Source organism: Lagenorhynchus albirostris, chromosome 10 (genome assembly GCF_949774975.1).
Source record: "Lagenorhynchus albirostris chromosome 10, mLagAlb1.1, whole genome shotgun sequence".
NCBI lineage: Eukaryota > Metazoa > Chordata > Mammalia > Artiodactyla > Delphinidae > Lagenorhynchus > Lagenorhynchus albirostris.
This window is the reverse complement of record NC_083104.1, coordinates 1,296,520-1,314,161: the sequence shown is the minus strand read 5'-3', so window position 1 is coordinate 1,314,161 and position 17,642 is coordinate 1,296,520. Positions and strand designations below refer to the sequence as shown.

Genomic DNA, 17,642 nt, shown 5'->3' with positions numbered 1-17,642 from the left:
CTTTCCCACTGGACTGTCAGCTGTGTGCGGGCAGGGGCAGTGCTGTTCGTCCGTCTCGTGTCCCTGGGGCCTGGCACGTGGTTAAGCCTTGAGTCAGTATTTCTGGGTGATCTCAGTCAAAGGACTGCCGTTGCTGCCATCCTGTGAGTGGCTAGGGGCCTTGCCCGGGGTCACGAGCGGCAATGCCGGGAATCAAACCAAGTTGTCCTGGCTTCAGACGTTGCTCCCTGTTCACAGCCTTGAGTGAGGCTGGTGTTTATTTACTTGGCATGCTGGTTCCACAGTGCTGTTTCCCAGAGCTGAAATGTAATCACGGGGTCTCGTGAAACCCCAAAGGAGCAATGCCAAGTGACGGCCAGCATGCAGTGGTGAATGTGCTGGGGGGTTCCCTTTTCCCCAGAGACACAGCGTAAACACGCAGCTCGGGAAATGGCTGGATGTTCCCGTGGCAGCGAGGTGGGGACCTGGGAGGGGCTGGGGCCCGGCCTCAGGTTTAGATCGCAGGACGGGACAGTGAGCAGGGGCTCCACCTACAGCCTGGGGGTGGGGGAGGCAGGAAGGTCTCCTGACGGGTGGGTGGGGCGAGGCAGAGGGACACCCCGGGCATGAGGTCTGAGCCTGTGGGATGCGGTGGGCAGAGGGATCCAGGCTCCAGGGGTCTTGCAGCGTGTCAGCACATCCTTCCTAAGCTCCTGTGTGTGCCGGCATGTTCCTCAGCTGAGAACTTGGGCATAAATGAGATCAGTGAGACCTCTGCTCTGGAGAGTACTTGCCGGCCAGGGGTCGGGGAGGCAAAGCAAAACGTGGCCGTGGACCAGTGATTCAGATGGTGTCGCGTGCTGAAGGGACCCTTCACCTGAGGTGGTCAGAAAAGGCCTGAGACCCAAGCGACAGTCCAAGCACAGTCAGAAAAGAGGGGTCCCCAGAGAGGCCTCGGTTGGCGCAGGGGTTCCGTGCCGGCGCCCACCTGCCTGGCTCTTGGGAGTCGACTGTGTACACCTCTCCCCAGCACCGTGTCCAGTGGTGTCACGTTAATAACTTGAAATCCGCTGTGGTGAGAGCATTTACACCGTGGAAACTGGCAAACCCTACAAATGAGGACCACTCCCTACGGTTATTAAACATTTAGCAGTGCACCCCGATCTGCTTATCTGAGCGCTAGGAAGAAGGGTAGCCCTCGGCCGAGGGGAGAAGGGAGATGAGGGCGTGACCACGGGGCCTGTAGCTTCTCTCTGACGCAGCGAGAAGTCTCATGTGACTGGATCTTCACTTTGCTAGACGCATTCTACAAAATAAAGGCTCAGGTCCAGGGAGCAGGGAAGTGTGGGGAGCAGGAGGGCAGACTGATGTTTCAGAATTGGGGTCCAGGTGAGAGCTGAAACTAGCAACTAAGGGGAACCCACTCAATGGCAGCAGCAGCTTAGGACCAGTCGAGGCCAGTGCCGGAGGGCGTGTCTGTGGAGAAGCCTGGCCTGGGTCTGGGGGAGGCGAGCGTGCAGGTGCTGCCCATCTGTGTGTGCGTGCGTGCGTGTGTGTGTGTGTGTGTGTGTGGCGGCAGCATGCCTCAGAAGCCTCTACAGCGATCCAGATAAGCCTGTGGTTTACCCAGCATGTCCCTCCGGGAGATAAGTGGCCCCAATAGTCTCCATGCCAGAAGGGCTGCTTTCTCGCCACTGGGGATCCCACGTGGCGTCTGAGCAGCATCGTTGGCCGCACTGCACGTGGTGAGAGGTGCTTCTCTGCCTCGGCCACACAGCGGAACCTCTGGGGCACTCTCCCACCCAGACCAGTTAACCAGAGCAGCTTCCGGGGGTGGGACACAGCCTTGGCACTTTGGAAAGCTCTGCAGGTGATTTCAGGTGTGGCCCAAGTTGAGAACCGCTGGGGGAGAAGTTGTTCCTGTACAGTAAGAGCACCCGTTCTCCCACACGTTGTGTCCAGGCTGGGTTCTGTTAACAGACAGTTCCAGGCATGGTGGCAGTGATGCCGTGTGCCACTCCTGTGGATGCAAACTGAGACCCTGAAGTCCTCCTCCACCCAGTGGATCCTGGCCGCAGGGAGAGGCTGGCTGTCACGTGACCCGGCTTGTCTGTCCGCGTCAGCTGTGGGCTGAATTAACCCAGCGGCTGCCACGTTCCCCAAGGATGTTAAAGTGCTTGAGCTGCCCCTTCTGGGAGCACAGCCCCTCGTGCCGACGGCAGATGATGGCTCTTTAGAGGTTCCAGCCATACTCTAGGTAGCTGAGGGACATCCCATCAGCCGACCCCGGAAGTGTCAGGTGGGCAGGTGTAATCTGCCCAGATTGACGTCTGATCAAGCAGAGGTGGCTGGACGTTCCGTGGAGCAGTGAAGAGGGTGTGAGATGTCTGCTGTATTTTAGGAAAAGGGCAGGGAGGACAGATGCAGAAGGAAACTGAGGTTAGTGCTGGGGCTTTGTGTGCTGCTCAGAGAATAAAATGCGGGGTGCAGAGGGGAGCTGCAGAGGGAACCCAGGAGTCTGCTCGCTCACCACGTATGTGCCAGTGCCGCTAGGCTGGGGCAGCAAGGTGGACAAGGCTCTGGCCTCTTGAGCTGACCTCGAAGTGGAGGAGAGAGCCAGGAACCGAGTGAGCAAGTGAATAGCACAGCGGTGGCAAGCTGTGACGTGCAGTGTGGGCCCAGTGCAAACAAGGGCAAGCTGTGACGTGCAGTGAGGGCCCAGTGCAAACAAGGGCAAGCTGTGACGTGCAGTGAGGGCCCAGTGCAAACAAGGGCAAGCTGTGACGTGCAGTGTGGGCCCAGTGCAAACAAGGGCAAAGTGTGAGGTGCAGTGAGGGCCCAGTGTAGGTCAGAAAGGTCAGAGGGAAGAGGCCGCTCCAGGAGACGTCTTCCATGAGTCCCAGGCACGAGGGGCAGCCATGGGAGGTCTGGGGGAGGATGCTCCGGGGAGACGCGCCAAAGACCCTGAGGTGGGAGGAGCTGGTGCTGCTGAAGAATGGCCGGAAGCTCCTCGCGAGGACGGGCGGTGAGCGGGAAGGGGCCGAGGAGTGGTGAGACAGGAAGGGACAGGGCGACCTGTACTCTGGGCCTGCTGGTTGCCCGCTGGAGACCTGGAAGCCGGGTGGTGACATGCTCTGCTCTACATTTTACCCACTTGTGTGACCTCTCTGGTTTTCACTCTCAGCTGTAAAGAAGGTAAGGGTAGGATGATTATGAGGGTTAGAAACCTGTATGTGGACTTAGCGGAGGAACTGTCACATGGTGAATGCTCCGTGAAAGGGCAGCTGCTGTCCTCCCCCTCCTGCCCCCTCTCCCTCCGCCCTCGTCTTTATGGGCGTGGCTCACAGGAGTTCCTCCCTCGCCTGAAGGGGACTCTAGCCTCCCTGGGCTGCATGCTGAGTACTAGACTGGGCAGTTGTATATTCAAGAATCTGAGTGCCCTCCTGTAACCCTCCACTGCTGGGTCACTCTGGGGTGAGCCGCGGTGTGATGGGGGCTGCTGTCTGTGTCCGCAGGTGGGCTCACCACATGGAAGGCTTTCGGCGGCTGGGGGACTGGGCGCCCAGCCAGGCTCTGCTTCCAGGCCTGAGGCTTCCACCGCACGGATCTTGGGTGCGAGATACCGTGTTTATTTCAGAACGTCACAGCCTCTGCCTTCCTGCCTTCCTGCCTGCCTTCCAACCGCGTTTGCAGAGTGCCAGCTGTAGCACCACAGAGAGGCGGCGAGAGGGAGGGGCCAGCGCGTCCTCAAGGGGCTGCAGCCCGCGGAGGGCAGCGAGCCGCGCGGCCCCTGCTGGGGAGAGGGCGTGGAGCCCAGAGGAAGCTGTGGGATCTCCCTCAGAGGAGGGGCCCTGAGCGGGGCCTGGAAGGGAGGGACGAGGGAGCCAGGTGGGCAAAGGGGGGAAGGGGAGAAAAGGTGCACACGGAGCACAAACTCCAGCAGCTGAGGGCAAGCACCTGCGAATGGGGTTATCCGCACGACAGTGGGAGGAGCTGTCTGTCGGCACAAGTGACAGAAGACCCAGTGCCTGCATGGCACAGCCAGGAGCAGGGCTGGGAGTGTGCTGGCTTCAGGTCTGGTTGGGTTCAGGGCCCAGACAACACCGTTAGGACTGGGTTCCCCCTACGTGCCTCTCCTCTCTTGGGTTGACCTGTCCTCTAGGGTCGGCTCCTCCTGGACCCATTCACTTGGCTGGAGCCACTTGAGCCAGTGACTGCGGCTGCGACCCTGGTGCCCTGATTGGCTCAGGTCTGGCCCCTTGGGTGGGGCCGATGGAGGACCTGCCATACGCCAGCACCTGCAGAAGTGAGCTCCCGGGACTCCCTCAGCCCCCGGCTGGAGACACTGTTGTGGTGACTGTGCTATAGGAACTGGCTCCGTTCTGGGTGACCCTGAAGCCCATGTTTTAACAGAGTGCCCTCTCACTTAGACCCGTGATTTAGTGTTTGACTCTCCGCTGATGTTGCCGGAGCCCTGCCCCGCCCTGGACACGGCCTCCATGGCCTGCACCTTCCTAACAGCCGTCTCTCATCCCTGCAGGGCCTTGGTCTTTGTGTCCCACGGAGCGGGGGAGCACTGTGGTCGCTACGACGAGCTGGCTCGGATGCTGGTGGGGCTAGAGCTGCTGGTGTTCGCCCACGACCATGGTGAGTAGCCCGGGGCTGAGCCCCCGCTCCGGGGCGCCCCCTTCCAGTCCTCCCTCCTCCTCAGTTTTCCACTTCTGATTCATGCACTGAAACTGGGAAAAGACGTTCTCCACGGGATGTTTGTAAGTAAAAAATGTGCAGTTATGTAAACAAAAAATGTGTCTGACCAGCAGTTTCTGTTGAGTGTGGGATTGAATGCAGGCTGATTAGAAACCTCCACTGAAAAGCCCCAAAGTCGGGATGTGTTTGTGTAAGAACTTGCCGCAGGCCAAGTCACCCTCTCTCACGTTTATAAAGCGCTCTCTGCACAGAACGGGCCCTGGTTTCCCCCACAGGACTTCAGACAATGCCATGCTCTCAGCGCGAGTGCCGTACACAGCCCAGCGCGGCCTCAGGATGCTTCCAAAGCATTCAGACGAGAACAGTAAGGGTCTCAAGGGCCGTGTGGTCATGAGAAAACCCCGAACACGGGCACATTCACAAGCACATACAGGTGCACGCACACATGTACACACACGTCCCCAGGCCAAGTCTTTGATTCTTCATCCGTAACAAAATCCATAGTAACCATCAGAATTTGTTGCCTGAATCAGTATGTAGTTCCTTAATCGTTTGGGTGACCTTCTCTGTGGCTGGGAAGGCTCCCAGTCGAGATCTTTCTTTGTCTAACAGTCTGAAGAGTGAAGAGTTCCTTGTGATGGACCATGGTGATTTCTCACCGCTTCAATGTAGAAAACTATCATCCTGGCCCAGATCCAGAAACGTTGCTTCCGTTTTATCTGATAGGGAAATAATTAAGTGAAAAGAGGGGCAGGGGCGAAGTGACAGGCCTGGGAGTCCTTGCGACAGGAGGGAAAGCTTGCCTGGGGCGTTTTATATGTAAGGAACTGCAGTTTGGTCTACCAAGAGCCCTTTTTCAGCCAGATTTGTGCAAGAGTCCTCATAACTGAGAATATTGGCTAAATTCTTTCTTACTATGGTCATAATGTTCTGTAGTGCTTTGCAAACAGTCCCAGTGATATTTGTGAGACTGTTTGAGAGAGAATATTCGAGGATTATCCTGATTTTCACTGTGGGACTGTCATTATTTACTTTGACACCTTCTACACTGTAAGGCCCATGATAGGAATGACTTTTTTCCTATCGCATTTGTCTCTGTTAACGTTTGGTGAAGTGAGCTGAACAACATGGGGGCATTCTGAAAGAAAAGAATGTTTGTACTATGCAAACACGAAACACCTCCAACGGAATTTTAAGTTACCTGCTTTTAATCTTGAGGTCAACTACCCTCTTATCAGCTGCCTTTGGCCAAATCTGTGGGGGGGAGTAACTGTCGTGCCTTATTTATGTTTTCTGGCCGTAGAAGTTTGAAAAACAATATGAAAAGCCTTCTTTTTTAGACTAAAGAGAGAAAAGAAACAGCCTGCCTTTTGGTGTTTCCAAATTACCATCCAGATCTGAGGCCTGGCTCTCTGTGACAGTCTGAATATAGCTCAAAGCTGGTTGTTTGTGTTCACCTGTTTTAAGTTCCTTGATTGATCAGTTTCTTCCAGTGACTCATGGGAAATCTCTCTGGCAAGTGCCTGTGGGAGGTGTTTTATTCAAGAAATGAACCCAGTGTGACTTTGGTTGTCTAGAGATGCGTGTGGCTGTGGCTTCCTTAGTGGGAGAAAGCAGGTGCTGGGCTGCCTTGTGCCGGTTGGGGAAGCAGACACTGGTGGTTACGCCCTGTGCCTGGTGGCTTCTCGCAGAGGTGTGGAGGGGAGCGGGGGGCGTGGAGGGGCTTGAGCCCAGGCCTGCTGGTTCTGCAGCCCAGCCTCCCTTTATCACACCGCACACGACTTGGTGTTCACACAGGCATGAAGCCTGCAGAGAGGTGCTTCATTCTTTCCCGCATAGCTTTTAAATTTAAATAAAACCTCTGTGGGGAAGATGTCAGGGCATTTATGGGGCCAATTGGAGGGATACAAAGATTAAAAACACAGAGCAAAAACACCTCTCAAGGCCCCAGGGCCTCGCCAGTGCCAGGCTGGCCTAAACCTCCCCGTTTCCAGTCCTGCTGTCGGTTGTCATCTGCACTCCTGTGCTTCCGGGGGGACCTGCCCCCCAGATGACAGAAGGGCCCGCGACGCAGACACACCTGGGGCCAGGTGTCTCCTGGACTGCAATTCCAGCCGTGGGCCTTAGACGCCTAACCATTCTGAGCCTTAGTTTTTTCATCTACCAAACGGGCCAGACAGTGCAGTGATAGAATAAAGTAAGGCATACGGGGGCCCAGGGGAGGGTGGTGCCTCTTCCCCTTCACTCTGCCAGCTCCTAGATCCCCTCCAGCCCCAACGGGGACACCGAGGCTGGGAGCCGGGGTGCCGGGTTCTTGGGTCCCCTGCCCGGCTGCAGAGGCTGCGGTGAAGATCGGCTGAAGGATAGATGGAAAGTGCTTCACAAAGTAAACAGATACCAAGGGCGGTTTCGTGGCTGGTTTCTATAACACAATTTGTAGAAACACGGGTTTCTACAAATCCTATGCTAACTTGATTTTAAGTTAAATCTCCTTGCTCAGCTGTGCTCCAGTAAGAAACCTGGAGACGCTGGGTTGGGTGGTCTGGCTGGCAGCCTGGTGTGCACAGCAAGGTGCTCAATTAGCATCCCGCTTACCTTTGTTTTCTATTATTTTTTTTTTTTCCGGTACGCGGGCCTCTCGCTGTTGTGGCCTCTCCCATTGCGGAGCACAGGCTCCAGACGCGCAGGCTCAGCAGCCATGGCTCACGGGCCCAGCAGCTCCGCGTCATGTGGGATCTTCCCGGACCGGGGCACGAACCCGTGTCCCCTGCATCGGCAGGCGGACTCTGAACCACTGCGCCACCAGGGAAGCCCCTTTGTTTTCTATTTGACCTTTGAATTTTACAGGATGGCCTCCTGGGCCTGCAGGGCTTTGCCAGAAATGAGAATTATATTCCTGCCCTTTACTGAGTGCCACCTGCATGCCAGGCTCTGACCAAGGCCCTTTTCGTGCGTTATTTCCTACCCCTCATAACAGTTAGTCAGAGGTGAGGGTCTGAGGCTCTCCTTGTCCACCAGAGCACACGTACTGGTCAGGGGCTGTTTGACTGCATCAGACCCCTGACCTCGCTAGCTTAACAAACAAAGGTTTATTTTTCTCCCGTGACATGAGAAGGCCGAGGCGGCTTCGGGACACCACTGTGCCATCCACGCCCAAGGCTCCCTCTGTAGCTTTGCTCAGCTGTTCTCACTGCATGGCTTTCATGCCCACGGGTACCGGCTCCAGCTCCCGGGCTCAGCAGGAGGCAGTACAGAGCTCCCCGTCGTGTTGCAGCTACACCGCAGGTTCCAGGACAGCATCACACGGCCAAGCCCAGCTGCAAGGGAGGCAGGAGATCTAACTTGTTTGCTGCGTGTTTGCTGGTTCGGGCAAAACAGGGCCTGGTTGCTAAGAAAGGCACCCAGGATGGACGCTAAAGCACCGTCTCCTCTGACAGCCGTGCTTCCAGGCGTGTTCTTTAAGAGAGCGTTTCTCATCCGTTTCTGCTTTATATATTTTCTGAGTTATGTTTAGCTCACAGTGTCACCTTTCTGTGTGCTTTCAGAAGGTTTAGATGTGAAGGTTATTATTAGGATCGTAAGTATGTAGCGGTGAAGGTTGCTAATCGTGCATTAAGCTTGGGTCAGGTCCTGTACAAGGAGCAATGCACGGACATAGGCACTGGCATCCTGACGGCCGAGGGACCTGTCCCCCCAGCCCCCTTAAGCAGCCCCGTGAAGCGCTCAGCTTTGTCCTAGTACTTGTACCCTGAGGGGTACCTCTTCCTTTGGTTGGAGGCAACGGAAACTGACTTACGGTGTCCTGTGCTCGCTTCTCCCTCAGCCCCACAGCCTTCTCCTTGCTGTGCAGCCCAGGCCTGAGCAGAGAGTAGAGGCATCACCAGTGTTTGCTGAATGAACGAAGGAGTGTATGACCCGGCATAGATCAGACCAGAGATGCTGTGAATATCAGCAAACACTCACATGAAAGTGTCAGTGTCAGCAGGGTGGAGAGGACCCAGCAGAGGGACCAGGACTCGGTCTGGTGGCTAAGGCTGGGGCAGGGCTGCTGTCGACTGGAGCTGGGGCAGAGGAGCCTCGAGGCCTATAACTCAGGTGCTCGAGGCGGGATTGGCCACCCAGCGGCACACGGCTTCCCAAAGCCTGGCAGGTTGGCGAGGTTCTGGGTCTTGTCGGCTGAGTAGAGGAGCCTGAGGGGAGAAGAAAGGGTGTAGAGGAGGGGCCCATAGCTGAGAGCCATGGTCCTCTCCGGGGATGCCCCTGAAACACTGCGGTGGGGTTCTTGAAAAATACCGATGCTGGGGCCACTCACTCCACAGAGACTCTGATCTCTCGGGACTTTGGTGTGGCCGTGGTGTCAAGACCTTTGAAATCCCCCAGGTGAGTCTAACGAGTAGCTGAGGTTGAGAACCACCGTTCCAGGCAGAGGAGGCCGTACGGTACTGGCAAAACTCAGATGCATGGGATCACATGCTTACGTCCTGTTCAGATGGGACTCCCGGCCCGAGGGTTTAGCTGGATCCTGGAGTCTAGCCCCAGGAACGGAGGGGGAGCCAGCCCCTGGCCTGCGAAGCTCAGGGCTCTGTGGTGAGACCCTGTGGACGCTCGGGAAGGACGCTAAGCAGGGAGTAACCCCCGGCGAGATGGGATCCAGGGCAGGGCCAGCGAGGGAGGGGGCGGCAGGCAGAGTTGGGGGAGCTTCCGCGAGGTCTGAGCAGGTGGAGAACCAGGGGTGGGAGTTTCTGTGCTGTTCGAAATACAGCACCGAGGAAGCCCGGCCTCTCGTTCACGCCGTCCCTGGTCACCAGCTGCTCACGGTGACTCACTGGAAACCCCTTGGAGCAGTGGTATGAGCAGGGGAGAGGGGCCGGAGAGGCGGGCAGCCTCCAGTCCCACCTGCCGCTGGGGCGGGAGTGTTGGGAGGACGTGGGCGGCAGGAGGCCTTCCGTCTCCAGCACAGCAGCTCCAGGCCCTTCCCATGAGCAGCCTCCTGACTCTGCACCGTGGTGCATTCAGAGTTACATTGGTGGGGCCCGAGTTGCCCTCTCTTTATTTACGGAGTATCAAAGAACCATTCCTAACTGATTAACAGTGAGTTAATTACCTGCAAATATTTGAGGGAAAGTGTTAAAGGCAGTTTGTATGTGTCTTATTTCTATTTTAACTTTTTAAAAAAACTCAGACAGGGCTGGGGTGTATGTGAGAAGAGGAAGCTCTGGGGGAGTGTCTGTGGGCGGCAGTTAAGCCTGACTCTCTTTGGTGGGAGCCCTGCCCAGTCAGAAGAAGAGTATTCAGGAAATTCAGGGGAGAAGAAGCTACCTGTGTGTTTTCCACACAGGGAGAGTTTTGAGTCAAGGCCCCTTGCGGGATCTAGTCTATAATTGCTGTCAGTTACACTCATATGTTCTGTTTCCAGTGTTTGAAAACTGTGTACATTTTCTTGCTGTAGTAAACATGAGAGTGAAATGGATGGCACGGGGCCCCACCCGCAGTGGGTGCAGGCGGCAGACGCAGAAGGCAGGCCCCGGCCGCCTCTGGGTCCCTTCCAGGCCTTCGTGGTCCCTCCTCCTTGCCCTTCTGTATTCACGTTACACATCCCCAGACCTGCCAGCTTGGATATCCGTCTCTGACATGGGATTGTTTGGGATTGACTCTTTCTTGCGTAAAGCAAAAACCTTCGTGAGCCTCCGTTCGCTCATCTGTAAAATGAAGGTGATGATGACGATAATACTAACAACAGTGAAGTTACCTGTGGCTGAGACAAAGTGAGAGAGATGGGGTTCACACCTGGGGGAAGCCAGGGTCCCGGGAAGGCTGGTGGAAACCCAGACGGCTGGGCCCACCCCCGGATTTTCAGCTTCAATTGGGCAGGTTCCAAGAAGTGGGCCAGGGTCACCACAGGTGTTTCTTGGGTAGAACTTACTTTAAATAAGGTGCAGTGTCGGGAATTCCCTGGCGGTCCAATGGTTAGGACTCCGCGCTTCCACTGCGTGGTCGGGGAACTAAGATCCTGCATGCCATGTGGTGCGGCCAAAAAAAAAAAAAGTGCAGCGTCAGTGTCGTTAAACTTGGAAGTGGAATATCTGCAGTCAGCAGACTGGGCCTGTCCTGCAGCAGATACAGCCCGGGGACCTCCCTTGTGCAGTCTGTGCTGGGCGTGGGCTGCAGAAATGACACAGACCCCCGGGTACCTACCTCCAGAGCCTCCCAGGGCAGGGAAGGCGGCAGGTACCCTGGGCCTCTGGTGGAAGTGTCCCTGGGGGTAAAGGGGGACGGGTCTTCCCTGGAGGGTGAGCATGGGGAGAGGCTTCAGAGTACACGACTCCGGTGACCTTAGACAGGGCACTAAGCCTCCCCGAGCCTCCGTTTCCCCACCTGTGACTGAGTCAGAGCATCTGCCTGGTGAGGAAACATGATGTAGAGCTGCCGGGTGCATATCAATATCAGTAGATATCGGCGCTGCCCCCCGCCCACCCCCAGACCCCTGCTCTCTGTGTCCCCAGACGCAGTCTTCAAGAAGAGGACCTCGTCCCTCTCCCTGCAGACTAGGGGCGTGCTTCCCATCTCCTCTGAAGCAAGGGGCTCACACTCCCCATTTTATTTAAGCCGAACTCCACGTCACCCTCGACGGGACCTCTATAGGGATGTCCCTGTCACCGAGCACCCTCTTTATCACCATCTGGGGGCATCCGTTTATCGTGTCCGTTCTTTACCCACTACTGATTCCATTTTTAAAGACATTTAGGGGACTTCCCTGGCGGTCCAGTGGTTAAGACTTCGCATTCCAGTGCCACGAGTGCAGGTTCGATCCCTGTTCAGGGAGCTAAGATCCCACATGCCTCACGGCTAAAAAACCAAAACAAGATAGAAGCAATATTGTAATAAATTCAATAAAGCCTTTAAAAATGGTCCACATCAAAAAAAATTTTTTAAAAACAATGAATAAAAATAAAGACATTTAGACAGTGATTGCTGGGGAAGGTGCCCTGATCTATTCACACGTGAAGCAGGTGACAAAAACATGCAGCCCTTTTGAGGGTTAGAGGCAAGTTTTGGTCTGAATCCTGCATCAGGCTCAGCGTGAGGGGCTTTGAGAGCCACATGGATGCTTCTGGAAGCCCAGTGCCGTCTTTTCTTGTCTCAGGGCAGGAAGTACCCCTGTTACCTTTCTAAAGGAATTTCCTCCAAGGGAGTGTTTGTTCACTCAAAACTACTCACCTGACCCCGAGGTGGAAATATTTGAGGCTTTCTGGTAAGGAGAAAACAGTCTCCGCTCTCCGTCTCTGGAGGAAGCAGTTTCTGGAGTGTTCAGGTGTGTCATGTGTTGGAGGAGAACAGTCGAATTACCTACATGTGGTGCTGTGCTAAAAAGGAAAAGTGGATAATTCTAGGGAAGGGAGTTCTTCTCAGCACCATGGATTCTCTGTCCACAGGTCAGGAACTGAGAGAAGATGGACCTCATTTTAACGTATATGTAGGTTATATTTGAAAGTAGAGCAAAACATGTACCTTGGTATCTGGAAGACTTGAGTTCAAGTCAGTTCAACCACTTACTTGCTGTGTGACTCTGGACAAATTACCCAAGCTCCCTGAACCTCAGTGTTCTCATCTACGGCAAGAGAAGGATCAAAGTCTCTACCTACCCCATAGGGTCAGTGAAGGGACCAAGTGAGGTAGTGCATGCAGAGGGCCTGGCCCCGTGTGGGGACTGGACACCCGACACCCACACCGGCCCCACCCCCTCAAGTGCAGGTCACTAGGGCAAGGGAAGCAGGGAAGAACGAGACAGCCAGGGCAGGGGGACGGTCCCTGCAGAAATGGCTCCAGGTGAGCTGAGACTTGAATGACAGCTGGGACTCCATCCAGGCAGAGGTGCAGAGGCACAGAGGCCCGGGCAGGACGCTGTCATGGGCTTCCCCGTCACGAGCTAGGCACCACGAGTCAGAGGCGTGTCCTCCTGCATTAAAGGTGAACATCCCAAGCTTTGGGGAGGCAGAGGCCAGGTCACGTAGTAGGAAGGGCATGCGGGTTCCCTGCACCATCCAGGATGCGGACGGTTGAGAAGAGAAGCCACGATTGGGCTGGGTGACCAAAGCCTGGGGCTTGGGGACCATCAGCTGCTCGGGAGGAAGGGAACCTGCTGCTGCCAGAGCCTCACGGATGGCCTGGACCAGGGTGCCGAGCAGGGCTTGGCTGCTTCAAACGGATCAGCTCCTGGGTCTCTACAACCACCGTCAAGCAGCTTGGTGCTGCCCACGTGGCCAAGGGAATTTGGAGGCCTGGGTAGCGTCAGCCACCTCCTAACGTACTGCTTTGTGTGGGCGCTGGACCAGCGTGTGCCCACGGCTGCAGCCTACCCGGCGGCCCGGCCACCTCCAGCACCAGCTGCGGGCCTGCCACTGCCCACCGTCCCGCCAGGTGTCCCTGCGCCGGGTCCCCTCAGTGCTCCTGCAGCAACTTCCAGCAGAGGAAGTTCTTCTTCACGGTGCCTTTTCGGCTGTCTGTCCACGCGTTGGCCTCTTAGCTCCTCCAGCTTTGGAGGCGGGACTTTTTCTCCTGGTCACTCCCTGAGGGGAGGTGTCATGACTGGGAAATAAGGAAGCTGAGTGGCCCCCTGAGGTCACTGCCCTCCTCTCTCCAGTCGGGGCCCATCCTTGGGGGGAGCGAGATGGGGAGAGACGGGGTCGGGGGAAGGAGGATGCTGGAGGAGACCCCACGGAGGGCAGGGTCATGGGCGCAGAGGTCAGAGCAGAGCAGGAAATGGACACCAGCCCGGGCCTGCGACGGGTCAGCAGCAGGACATGTCCGGGGCCCTTGTGCTTGGACAGCAGAGGTCCCCGCCTGGTTTGGGCAGGAAGGAGGGGGCCTCGTGGCCTTCAGTGTCCGGAGCCTCCCGTGCCAGGCTGAGTCAGAGCTGTCCTTGACCCTTCAGAGCCTACAGCCGTGGACGGGCTGCTGGCCAGGCGGCCCGGGAGGGTGGTGCCTTTAGCTGTCAATTTATGACACCCTTGGTCACGGGCGTCTTAAAAACGAGCTTTGGAGATGTGCGCTCTGGGCCTTTTCTTCCCAGGCAGCTGCTCCCTGGCTGCTGGGTTCGTGTGCTGGCAGCCCTGGCGACCCCCGAGCACGCCAGCCCGTGCCCTGCATCGCGCTCCACGAGGCCAGCTCCTCCCCACCGTGTGCCAGACGCCTTCTAAATTGAAAATCTGCACCCGCTTAGGTAACAATTACTTTGGATTATTTTTTCCCATCTGCAAACACTGAGTCTTTTCCCGAAGACGTTCAAGTCGGGTGTCCCCAGTGTTAGGGACCCACAGTCTCTTCCAGCGCATGTGAGACCAGGGGCCGGGAGCGGCCAGGGTGAGAGGCAGGACCTGGGGTGATCGCCTGGGTTCAAACCACCAGGCAGGTGGTGTGGTCAGGGACGCGACCCGCGGCCCCCCTTCCTTGTGAGGTGGGGTTGCTGGCGGTGGTGCCTGGAGGCAGAGCTCCCACGGTCGCCACCCGGGAGGCCCGAGAGGGAGCAGGCCTGGCCCAGGGGAGCCCGGCAGGGGTGGCGCGGGCCCTCCACGCGGACTCGTGACTGAAGCTGAAATGGTGATTGCAGCTGCCGTCCTCATTTGGCCCCCGACGAAGCCGCAGGCCGCAGCAAGCCTGCAGGGGACGGCCCGTCTCCTCGATTCAGGCGCGGTGGGTGCGGGTTCAGGATCCCACCCTGAACAGCAGGCTGGGGCCGGGACCCAGGTCCCCCACACGTCTCCCAGGCTTGGAAGCTGCCGCTGCCCTTCAGTACGTCAACATTAGAAATAACTGGCTGCAGATGGACCAGGAAGAGGAGCCACCGAAAGAAATTGTAAAACAGTGGGCCCAGAGTCGGCTTCCGTGGGATGTGTCCCTGGGGAAGGCCACGCTGACTGCCCCGTGGGGGGCTGCCTGGGGTAGGGGCCTCGTCTCTGTTCTGTGAGCTGGAGCCTTTCGGAAGTGGGAGCACAACAAGGCCCGGTCCCACCAAGGGCTAAAAATAACTGCTGAGATGCCGCCAAGGGCCAGGGCCTCTGGGAGAAGGGGAGCAGCCGGCGGGTTCCCTCCCCCCACCCTGGGAAAGGACCCCATGTGGCAGACGAGGTGCTTCACAAGTACCTGTTACCACCTGCAGATAATAAATGCCCAGCTGCGCTTGCCCCTTTCCCGAGGGTGTCTGTAGCCTTTGCTTAATTTCGCTGCACACGTTGCTCCCAAGGTAGCAAGAGGGATCTTCACTCCATTTCCCAGGTGAGGCAACGAGCTGGGCGGGCCAGGACCAGAACCAGAACTCCAGCTCACAGCTCTGGGAAGCGCCCTCAGTGCCTTGATTTCTGTCCCGTTAGCCGTAAGAGGAAGAAGTCAGAGGCCACCGAGGAGCCCAGCGGGATACTCAGACCAGGGGCATCTCATGGACAAGCACCCTGGGGGCACCTCGCGTATTCAGCACCTGCCTGGACATCCGCGAAGGAAGCTCTGCGTGTGAAACCTGGGCGAGTCGGAGCTGGAGAGCTGGGCTCCCAGGGGCCAGGCCGGAGAAGTGAGTTTGCAGGATACGCCGGGACGGAGGCGGCCTGAGTGGCTGCACCCAGGCTCTGACCCAGATGAGCTGTGTGCCGGGCCTCTCTGGGCCTCTGCCTCTGCAAAAATGAGACCAGCGAAACTTGCGGCGTGAGCTGGACCTATGCAGGACATGCTCGGAACCGAGCGTGAAGTCGGGGTGCAGTCTCTGCCCGAGGCCACTGCACACAGTAGCAGCTTCCCCAGGAGGACCATGGGCTCCTGCCCTGATTCTGGAAGCAGAGGGTGGGCAGCAGGGGCCCTGCCGGCTGGAGCTGGAGGAGCCCTGGAGAGACCCCTATCCCTTAGCATCTCACGCCCACCCAGATCCAAGCCAGCCAGCCCGACACAGCAGTGTGGAGGAAGGGGCTTGCCTGGTGAGCCCCAGAAAGCAGGCAGACTGGTCATCACGTCCCGGGGGACGACCCCCACACTGCAGGCCCCTCTCAGCGTAGTCAGCCACAAGCACGCACCCAACTGTAAGCGCCAAGACAGCAGCCCAGTGACCTGCTTCCTGGGTCCTGCCCGGAGCCTCGTCCGTAACAGGGTCTCGGTGAGCATCTGTGAATTATGAGGCAGTTGACTAAAAGCGATCGTTTCTCTGGGTTTGCCCAAGTTCAGGCTCGTGAACGTGTGTGTGTGTGTGTGTGTGTGTGTGTGTGTGCGCGTGTGCGTGTGCGTGTGCGTGTGCGTGTGCGTGTGTGTGTGTGAATTTGGACTAGAGGATGGGCCCTGTTTAAAGAAAATCAAATAACGCTTTCCCACTGGGGAACATCCGTCATCTCTGTGCTAGTATTTTTTTCCATGGATCACCCCCCATTTAACCCTTGCAGCAGTGTGGTGAGACAGCCAACGTGCCCATGGAGGAAGCCAGCTGGCTCAGAGATGGAGAGTAACTTGCCCAAGGCAACACAGCCAATGTGGGGAGGTGGGGGAGGAGCAAAGCTGGATTCAAATCCCCACACTCTTTGCCTTGCTAAGACCTTGACTTTTGGAAAACTGCTTTGGAGTGAGGTGTCGCAGGCCCTGTCAGACCGGCGATGGCTGTGAGCAGCCTGGCTTGGAGTGCAGTCCCCAGGCAAGCGGCCCTGGGGTTTCTGCACCTCCCAACAGACAGAAGTGCCCGAGCAGCTCCAGGAACAGCTTATGACGCGCAGTCTGTCGGGGGAGGGGTGCCAGCTCCCCACTGAGCCCTCCGCCAGGGCTCTGCTCAAAGATGCCCTGACCCCCACGGGTGGCACACAAGGTCAGCCAATGGACAGAGAGTGTTGGGCCGTTTCCAGGAGCGGAAACGCAGTCCTTCTGCCCCCCGATTCCTCAGAGACGGTGTCGCCGCACTTCCCACGCTGACTGCATCCTCTGAGCACCACGGGGGCGGGGCTCCCCGTTTTCAGGGTGAGCCCAGCCTGGGCGAGCTTGGTGTGATGCTCCAGAGGGACGCGGCTCGGGGCCTGGCCCCGTGTTTCTGGCTGTGTGGCTGGGACAGTCCAGTCTCTCTCTCAGAGCCACATTTTCCCCATCTGTGGTGGGCCTGAGGCTTCCCCTAGAGACCATAGATCACTGCAGCCAGCACAAACTCCGTGTGCAGTAAGCGCATGGTTCTTCCCCTCCGCTCCGCTCTGCTCTCGCTAGGAGCTTTGAGACGCCCTCCCTGCCCCGCTTGCTCCTTCCTTCAACACAGAAAACCAGGTTGCCTGGCAGGGGCCGGCTGCCTTCCCCAGAGTCGTGGAGAAGGGCCGGATCATTTTGGCACCGTAATAGTACTTATTTCTTTCCTCGGCTGTTGTGCAGATGTCACCAGATCGGAAAACTTGCTTAGAGCGTTTATTCAGTGGAAACTTCCTCTTTTACCAAAAAAGGAGAGGAATCATCTGTGGTGCTTCATCTCCAGGTCCAGGGACAGAGTCCAAGGTCTGGGGGGCGGAGGGAGGGCTGGGCTGATCTGGAGCAGCTCAACCCCTCCTTTTGTCCACCGACCCGCCAACCAAGAGCCCCTGAGGTCACGCGGCTCCCGGGCTTGAAGCATCTCGGTAAAACGGCACCGTTTCTGTGAACTAAAGTTTCTCCAAGTGGGAGAAGCTGCCGTGAGATGTGAGGACGGGCCCGTGATGAGATTTCTAAATGACGCAGGTGGACACAGACGTCCCTCTCGAGCTCGAGACCCAGGACAGGGATGAGCTGACCTCTACTGAACACGCTGTGTGCCGGGCACGACACTGAGGGCTCTCTCTCACATCTGTGTGGGGACAGGTCCGGACACAGTTGAGACGTTGGCTGGTCTGCCGGGACCCGCGTGACCCCGTGCGTTTCCCCTGCCGCTGTCACAGAATAGGGGACCATTTGAAGTAGCTGTAGGGAGCCTCCTAGACCATCCT

The 17,642-nt window shown here is 57.3% G+C and overlaps 1 protein-coding gene and 1 long non-coding RNA gene across 5 annotated transcripts in view; one reads left to right on the top strand and one right to left on the bottom strand.

Annotated features, from left to right (window-relative positions):
- MGLL (monoglyceride lipase) overlaps positions 1-17,642 on the top strand; it is a 104,331-nt gene that overhangs the window by 31,067 nt on the left and 55,622 nt on the right. For 2 of the 3 annotated variants that reach the window (XM_060160995.1, XM_060160994.1), the window contains exon 3: positions 4,520-4,626. In XM_060160995.1, coding sequence (XP_060016978.1) covers positions 4,520-4,626 — 107 coding nt within the window. Of the gene's footprint in view, positions 1-4,519; positions 4,627-13,713; positions 13,907-17,642 lie in introns of those variants that run through there. The other variant, XM_060160996.1, reaches the window with a different exon arrangement.
- Positions 7,761-13,333, bottom strand: LOC132526723 (uncharacterized). Of its 2 annotated transcripts, XR_009542664.1 has the most exons (5): positions 11,905-13,333; positions 11,400-11,532; positions 10,610-10,696; positions 10,121-10,385; positions 7,761-8,876 (listed from the first exon to the last, which is right to left on the bottom strand). It is a non-coding gene; the product is annotated as an uncharacterized LOC132526723 (long non-coding RNA). The 2 variants fall into 2 exon arrangements; XR_009542665.1 differs by lacking the exon at positions 10,121-10,385.